Genomic DNA, 9,054 nt, shown 5'->3' with positions numbered 1-9,054 from the left:
ACCACGAGCAGAACTGATGGTCTACACGAGTCGGTAGCCCAGACACACATGCCACCCATCAGTGTTGCACCAGCACCTCTCCCTCAGCTTCCTCCCATGGCTCCATGTGGATCCCTGGTTAACTGGCGATGATCAGCTAACAGAAGAGGGAAAATCCTTAGTGAGGTTCGCGGATGGGTTGTCTTGATATGTAGTTACAAGCTGAAGATGAATGGGAGCTGCTCTACAGTATCATCCAGGGGTGACCTTGAAAGACAATGGAAGCAGAAATCCTCTCAATGGCCAGACCTTCCAGCAGCGAATCTGTCATCCAATTTGTGTAGAAAAAGAAGTGGCTTGGGTTTTGGAATAAACAAGAACTCGGGTGGTAGCGAGTGGCTTGGTCAGTGGCCTTGAAAGAGAAAGACTTGAAGATTAGGATAAGGAAGGCTGTGGTGAAGAGACTTGGAGGGACATATGGGAGTGAGCATGCAATGTAAAGGACTTTGGTTGGCATGTTAATGCCTGTGAGACAGTACTCACCAAAAAGGAAGTTCCTACACAAACAGGTAGGCAAAACTGACAGCCAGGTGAAGTCAGCCCACCTCTGTCAGACATGCTGGCATACTGGGTGCGGGGTAGAGTAGCCATATTGGGAGGGGTGGAGGCTGCGCGTGGGCTGATCTGGCTACCGTGCAGCACGTCCAACCTGCCGGCAGCGGAGACCAACGCGGAGTGTTTTCTTTGGTATCATCCCTTGAGGAAACCAATCAGCCACCTTGCAAGGAGTAGCAATTAAATTTCTTTATCAGAAAAACTAGCAGAAAAGATAGTATTTATTAAGTCTGTGCAGGAATGATGATTGTCATGGCTTTAAAGCAAGAGAAGCTATCAGTGAGGACAAGATGAACAGATTTGAATATTTTAAAATGTAAAACTTCTATGCAAATGAAGAGACAACTGAGTGGGAAAATTTGCATTACATTTGTGACACATAAATGATTGATGTGTTATGACTCTAAATACAGTTTACTTAACGTGTAAGAAAAGGGCTGGGACCCTAATAGACAAATAGAGACTGTAACAACTACAATTTATTAAATATTTTTCTATGCTGACATAGATTCACAAAATCAGATTGTACTGTTTTGTATACCAAATGTTTTGTAAACAGCTTTTCTCACATAACAGCACAAACTATGTTACTAACTAGTCTTCTAAAACATAGTTTTCAGTAATTGCAAAGCATTTCATTGGTGAGAAAGTATAGCTCTATTTTACTTAAAGTTTTCTTTCTTCCTTAAAATTTTTTTTTTCGCTTGTTTGGCTTTTTTGGTAGGGGTAATTAGGCTTATTTATTTATTTTTAATGGAGGTACAGGGGATTGAACACAGGACCTCATGCATACTAAGCATGCACTCTAACACTGAGCTATAACCTCCCCACCTTTCTTTCTTTCTTCCTTCCTTTCTCTCTCTCTCTCTCTCCCTCTCTCTCTCTCTCTTTCTCTGTTTCTTTCTTTCAATTAATGTTGCAAGAATGAGACACATATTCCAGTGGTGACTTGGCCTTTTCTCCATGCAGGTCCTCAACAAGTACCATTATGCAAATGCTGGTAGAATGCTCCAATCCACCAGCATAGGATCCCATGTAACATTGTATTAGACCAAGGGACTCACCTTACAGCAAACAAGGTGCAAGTGTAGGTCAGTGACCATATACAGATATCATACTGTCTAGTCAGAGAGAGTGATGAAATAGCTGTCGAAGCATCCGCTTGGAGGTATTGCGAGGATGGCAACAAACTTTTTCAATCTGGGAACCAAGAGGCAGAAGCAAGAATGACTCCCCTTACCATCCCTCTCAATGATCCACTTAGGGAATGTGTGCTTCCTGTCTCTGCAGCTCTGGGCTCTGCAGGGTTAGAGAGCCTGGTTATAAAAGAGATGCTTCCTCTAGGGGACCCAGAAAAGGTCTCACTATAAGCTATGGCTGGAACTTTGGAACTTCAGGCTCTTTGTGCCAAATGACAGGCAGACAAGAGGAGGAGTCACCATCTTGGCAGGGGGGATTGGACCCTGATCAGTAGAGGAGGGACGGCTATTACACATCTGGGGCAAGAGGGAACACATTTGGCACGCAGGTGATCCATTTGGATGATACCTGGTGTCCCTCACCCAGTTTTGACAGGGAATGGACAAGTGCAGCAGCTATGGCTGAGAGGGTGCGGTGGCCAGGGAACAGATCCCCCAGATATCAAGGTCTGGGTCACCCACCAGGTAAGCCACCTAGACCAGCAGAGGGTTATTGTGGGTAAGGGGAATCTAGAATGGATAATAGAGGAAGGGAGGGAAAATAAAGTTCAACTGTTGCCCCAGTGTCAGAGGCTGTAGTTCATTCCCTTCACCTTCCTCTTGTAAGTGTCCCCTAGGAAAGAAGCCACCTGGAATTCTGGAGGAGCTGCTCCTCACACTGCTACAATGGAGTAGCTCTGAGCACAGCAGGGATGGCTTATAATGGATGCTATACTGCACCACCCATGATCCCCATCAGAACTGATGACCTTATTCCCCTGACGTGTTGGGAGTACAGCCAGCAGACAGCCCTCAGCAGTTAGCCTTCTTCTGGAACTGCTTCTGTTGAAGAGCATCACTGAGTCCCTTCCCCACAGCTGCCCTGCAATGGGCAATTCAATCCAATGACTGGTTAAATCAAGGGTAGATTCACCCCCTCACCCTAACTCAGCCCAGCTCAGAAAGGCCTGCCAGCTTCAGAGCTCCTCGTGGGGCTGGCTGACAACTTTGTCGAGACTGCTTCATGGACAGTTCTGGCTTCTTCCTCTTCATGATGTGGGAGTTGACCCCAAAGCACTCCTTTTTCTTTTATCTTTTATTTTTATTGTAACAATAGTTTTTAATTTTAGAAAGGTTCAGAAAGGATATGCCAAAATTTCCTAATCCCTAGTTGTTGGAAAAATGGATCGTTTAAATCAAATATCTTTCTACAACTTGCATTTCTGATGTTATTCATCTGAATAATGAATTATGTGCCCTTTAGTGACATAAAAATTTCCATCCAATCTAAACTAGAGGCCACCCACCAAGAGCACACCTTCATAAACTTCCTGCACAATAATTTCCAGCTCCAAGGATGCCTTTGGGGAAACCCAACCTGTGACAGTGATATCCGAGCAGATCTGAAAGGAGGAAGAAGGAAGATCATTCCTGGCAAAAGGGTGGCTAGTCCAAAGGCCCTAAAGGCAGGAATGTCTGTGTGGTCAAGAAAGAGCAAAAGAAGTCAAGGTGGTGGTAGTGGAGGGAGTGAATGAGGATAGTGGTTGAAGACGAGATGGGAGCAGTAATAGGAAACCAGATCATGTAGGACCTTGAAAGCCATTGGGATTTGACTTTTTACTCCAAGCAGGCACCATCGCAGAGTTTTGATAAGAAAAGTGACATAATCTAACTAAAAATGTAAAACGAATCATTCAGTCTGCTGTCTTGAGAAAACAGTGGTCAGGGAGCAAGGACAGTCACAGGGACACTAGTTAAGAGTCGATTTCAGTAACACACATGAGATGGGACAGTGGCTCAGATCAGGCTGGTAGTGGTGGAGGTGGTAAAAATCGATCTGATTCCAGATGTATTCTGCAGACAGAGTCAACAGATTTTCTGAGAGATTGGATGTAGGGTATGACAGGAAAAAAAAAGTCAAGGATGGCTGTAAGGTTTTTGTTCTGAATAACCTGCAGAATGGAATTGAGATGGGACTGCTATGGGGGAGCAAATGGGGAAGTGAAGATAAGGATGTGAGTTTTGTTTTGGATATTAATTTTGCCATGCCTATTAGACATCCAAACAAAGACGCTGAGTAGTCAGGTGGAAAACAGCCTGTATTGCAGAGGAGAGGTCCGGAATGGAAGTATAAATTAGAATCATCTGAATACAGATATTGAAGGTCTGGGAACTGGATGAAATCATCAAGCGGGGATGAGGGGTGTAAATGGAGAAGAGAGGACCAAGGGCTGAGTCCCAGTTGCTCTGTCCTTAAGAGAACAGGGGAAAGGGAAAATCCAGCAAAGGAACTGAGAGAACGACTGATGTGAAACTTAAGGAAAATCAAGAGAGTACAGGGTTGTGGAAGCCAAGAGCAAAAAGTATGTCAAAGAAGGAAGGGCCAACTGTGCTGAATTATCTCAAAGGGATAATTTGAGAACTAGGGATTGTTCATTGAATTTAGTCAGTGTTGGTGACCTTGACAACAGCAGTTTCACTGGTGTGGTGAGGGCGAGAACCTGATGAGAGCAGATTTCAAATTGAGTGCAGATAGCCTACTCTTCTGAGGAGTTCTGTTACCAAGAAAAGTCAAGAAATGTTGGGTAGTGGCAGGGAACATGGATAGGACAAGGTATCATTACTGTGCCCATCTTACAGATGAGGAAACTGAGGCTTAAATAAGTTGAGGGATTTGCCCAGGTTCATTCTGCTAGTAGGTTGGGATTTGAGCACAGATCTGCATGATAGAAACTTACTTTTTCTTAAGATTTTCTATTACAAAACTGATGAATATTCTTATAGATAAGTATATAATCACAGCTTTTATTTTCCTTTTTTTGTAGGTTTTTTAAAAAAATTTCATTTTATTAATGGAGGTACTGGGATTGAACCCAGGACCTTGTGCATGCTAACCATGTACTCTACCACTGAACTACACCCCCCACCCCCCAATTATTTTCTTTCTTTTTTTTTTTCAACAAAAGGTCTCACATATTTATTACTGAGCAAAAGCAACAGAGCAGACATGGCCACAAAGAGAAACTCCATATTCCCAAACATATCCAGCTGTTCATGCAATAGCACTATCTTCAGAGTGATACGGTAAGATGCAGAAGAACTTGACACAGCATAAATATGTGCGCCACCTCATGTGCGGCTCCTTATAGACCCAGCTTCGTTCTTCTCCAACGTCTTCTCTTGGAGTTGTACCTGATTTTATTACCAGTTTTCATTCGAATCCATTGGGGAACGGGACGATTCTGCTTTTGTTTCTTGGCCAGGAATCGATTGATCCTGAAAGTCTTGTGAGAAGACATGGCGAGGACCAAACTCAAGTGCACATACGATGGCGGAGAAGAGAAGAGAGATCCCAATTATTTTCTTAAAATGAATTTCTAGAGGTAGAAATCCTAGGTCAAAAGGTCCCCACATGTGGATAGCTTTGAATCCACATTGCCAAGCCCCTGCAGAAAGGTTGTAGCCCCTTACACTTCCATCAGCAGCATATGAAATCTGTTTCCCTGCATTATCGCCAACACTGGATCTTATCTTTTCTCCCCCCACAACTGCAGAGGTGATAATAATATTTTCTTTTACATACATATGACTGATTACCAGTTAGAGCTGACCATGTTATACAAGCCTGTTTCCCAGCAACCCTCTGGCTTCTGCTGATGTTTACTGCTCTCAGGCCTGATCACCCTCACCTGACCCCTGTCATTACAAATACTCATTCCTTGCGGCAACAGGTCCAGTTTAGAATGTAAACTGCATAGAGTTCTTAAATAGAATTAAAAAGTAATAATAGTTTTAAAGTAAGAAATTAGATCTTGGGTGGTTTCTATATCTGAGAGACTGTGGAAGAGCTAAAATATTGGGAAAAATTGGGAGGGGGGCAAGGTGGGACCGTGTGCTGACAGGACCCTGTATGTGACTCTATATGTGTCTATGACTTGAGAGTATCCAGTTCCAAAGAATCCCCCAGAGGTGCAAGGAAGGGGGAAGGGAGACTGCTCTGTAAAATACACTTCGTGGTCCATGATTTTCAACTCAGCTACTTTTTAAATAAATCGCTTTTTCTTTTTTTTCAACAGCTTTTCTGTTCTTCCTTTGCTCTTCAATCTGGGAAGACAGCTGATAAACTGGCCTTTGCACATTTGAAAGAAGTAGAGATATTTTGTTATGCCAGCAATGCTAGTTGTTGTAGAAAGATTAGGAAATAATGACAAGCAGAAGGAAAAATAATTAAACTGATAGAAATTCCTCCCACTGTGCTCTCAGATAATTATTACTGACATTTGCTGATTTTGGTTTCCAGATATTTTTATTAAAAATTTTACATAATACATTTTTGTAATATATTATTTTCAATTTCAAAAAATTTAGTTTTTAATTGATCTTGAACATCTTTCTAGCTTCCTAGTTGTCAGCAAATGTTGATCTATATCATCATTTTCAATGAATTAATTTTCATAAAATTCCATTATATGTATAATTGTAGTCAATTTACTTAATCTCTTATTTTTGGACTTTCAGGTTATTTCTTAGTTTTTCTTTTTACTATAATTAGCAAGATCAAAAGTATTATACATATGTATTTGTGCACTTATCCACTATTACTCTAGTATAAATTAAAAGTGGGGTTACTAAGTCAAAGAGGATGCACATTTTTAGCATTTTTGAGATGTATTTCTAATTGTCCAAACATTTCCCAAACCACTTTATCTCCGCAACAGAGTTTTAACTCATAAATGAACACTGGTTTTCACTAACAGTGTTCATGCTGAAATAAGCAAGAAGGAAGTTACAGGTTTTCTTTGGAAGGATAGTTCCCCAGGCAAGGATATTACTCAAGAAAGACAAAGTGAAAACAAGTGATAAATGAAGGGAGGGTAGATTAACATCTAGAAAGTGAAGAAGCCTGCCTGTATTCACGGGGGAACTGAGCTTCTAGAAGCTTCCATTTGGCTTGGACTCTGGTTAATGGCAGCAGCAGTCCCAGGGCTCTTGTGTGTACTGCCTACATTTGCACCTGTCTCGTTCCAATGCTCCTATTAGCACTTATCCAATGCCAACTTTTTGTTCAGGTGGCTCTTGTGGGCTAGTTGTTGCTTTGGAAAGGAGCTAATGCTTTCAAAGTTCCCTTCCAGCACGCAAAATTTCTGTTGGTTGACAGAAGAAATGATTGTATCAGAAGAAGAGCCAAGTCAGAGATGGACATGTGTGGACATGTGGCTGGCACAGATGTCAGGAGAACTGGGTGTCCTCTCAAGAAGACCCAAATCAGAAACAACACAAGAATCCTCTCCAGGAACATCAACAGCCCCCTTCATCCACACCCTGGTCTCTTAACTCAACAGGCCCCACACCGAGCTCATTATGATTTCCCATGGGCGCCTGCTCTGGGCTTCGCTGACTGGCATCACTGTATCTTAGAGCCTGTGCAGGAAGCCCCATCTGTTTGTTACTCCTGATTTCTCACTCTCCTTTACCGCCAACATCTAAGCTGCCAATTATTTGCAACCATTCAATCCTCAGAGTGTCTCTTTCCTCCTTTCCTCCCTCACAACCCTGGGTGTAGCCACCGTGCATTTCGTCTGTGAGAAGTTGGCAAATCTGTCTTCCCACGAAAGTTCAAAAAATGTCTCATGGCTTGACTAGGTCTTCAGAGTAACATTTCCACTCCTGAGTAAGACACGACAGGCCCTCCAGAATCTGGCCCCATCCTTGTTTCCAGCTTCATCCTTGCCCATCCCTACTTGTGTTCCACACATCTGGACAGCCCCAGCAATTTATGCTTTTGTTCCAGTGTTTTCCCTCACTGTTCTTACTCTGCAGCTCAGTCTGCTGAAGCCCTTCTTATCCTTAAAGGCCCAATGCAAACATTAATTCTCTGTAGCTTTCTCCAGGCAAAATTAATTATCCTCTCTTCTGTGTTCCCATAGTGTTTTGTCTATACTGCTGGGGAAACATTTATCATGGTATTAGCTGCCTCCTAATAAACTAGGAGTTCACTGAGGACACGGAATATGTCTCATTTATCTTTGGATTCCTAGGGCCTAGACCAATGCCAAGCATGCAGTAGATGCTTAGTAAATATTGCCTGAATTGGACTGAGTCCGAAATAGATTCAGTTCACTTGACTCTTATCGGGTGCCTTTCATACTGCCCCAAAGCAAAGGCTTGCATGGCCAGGATGGATATTACCACAAGGCAGAATGGGCTAATCTCTCAACTCTCCACCAGCCATTTCTGCTACCTGTTGAAATTCCACTGGAAGCTAATTCTTTGGAGGTATGATATTGTCTCTAGTTACATTACAAATATCTCTGGGAGGGATTCATCTTCACCACAATTAACCCTGCTAAAGTTTTCATGTTAGAAGGGAACTTAGAAGCAGTTAGCTTTTTCTTAAAGCAACAACTAGCCTACAAGAGCCACCTGCAGGAGTTAGCATTGCCTAAGTATTAATAGGAATGGTAAAAGAAGACAGGTCCAGAACAGGGGACGAGGAGGTTGGTAAGGGCCAGTCCTGAGTGAGGTACCGTGGAGGAAGGTACAGGCAGCAGGAAGGCACAGATGCCAGGGGAGGGAAATGTCCACGGGAGAAAGGAATTATAAGGTGGGAGCAGGGAGGCAGCAAAGAAAAATTCCTCCTACTTCTCAGTTTGGTCCTATGTCTTCCCTGTGTATAGGACTGGTCCCTATTTCTCATTTCCAAACACCTCTTTCCGCTAGAGTGCCAGAAAATTCTCAGGTAATTTTCCAATTTTCATTCACCTTAATCTTAAAAATAAATACATACCTCATGGCATTTTTAAGAGGGGTGGGTGTTTGATGAGATGAAATGAGTGACAATAGGGTGTCACAACTCCAGAAAGGTTTCATATCGCTGGTTTAGAGTTTCCCAGTGAGTAGGAGTTTGATGAACTGAAAAAAAAATGAAATGGCTTCCAAATCACTCTGCCCTACTATGCTGATTGGCAAACACATAACCTTCCTACACTGTTGAAAAGCTCCATCCCTGGGGTGAATGAACCCTGCAAATCTAGTGCTTGGCGCTCACCCAGCAGTTTGAAAAAGACAGTGAGAGGAAACTTTCCCAGTCAATTGATAGCAGTGGGACCCTAGGGGAGGGTGCGACCAGGCAGCGTAATTTGGACAGGCATCCAGGTTACCGCACAAAGCGTCCCTGGGAACTCTTAGGACAGCAGCAGTCGGGGGCCTGGCCTCACATTTCACTCTAAAGGAGGCCACCATCTAAATGGGCTGAGATGCTCCTTTCTGGTTCTCTGTATTC

At 42.9% G+C, this 9,054-nt stretch overlaps 1 protein-coding gene across 1 annotated transcript; it reads right to left on the bottom strand.

The window, feature by feature from the left end:
• Positions 1–4,734: 4,734 nt before the first annotated feature.
• LOC105099748 (large ribosomal subunit protein eL39-like) lies at positions 4,735–5,115 on the bottom strand. Its single transcript, XM_064477008.1, has one exon. The coding sequence runs from the start codon at positions 5,069–5,071 to the stop codon at positions 4,916–4,918; it is 156 nt and encodes a 51-aa protein (XP_064333078.1). The 5' UTR covers positions 5,072–5,115; the 3' UTR covers positions 4,735–4,915.
• Positions 5,116–9,054: the final 3,939 nt, after the last annotated feature.

This window comes from Camelus dromedarius, chromosome 21 (genome assembly GCF_036321535.1).
Source record: "Camelus dromedarius isolate mCamDro1 chromosome 21, mCamDro1.pat, whole genome shotgun sequence".
Classification (NCBI taxonomy): domain Eukaryota; kingdom Metazoa; phylum Chordata; class Mammalia; order Artiodactyla; family Camelidae; genus Camelus; species Camelus dromedarius.
The sequence above is the reverse complement of the archived record's forward strand: the minus strand, read 5'-3'. Positions and strand labels throughout refer to the sequence as shown.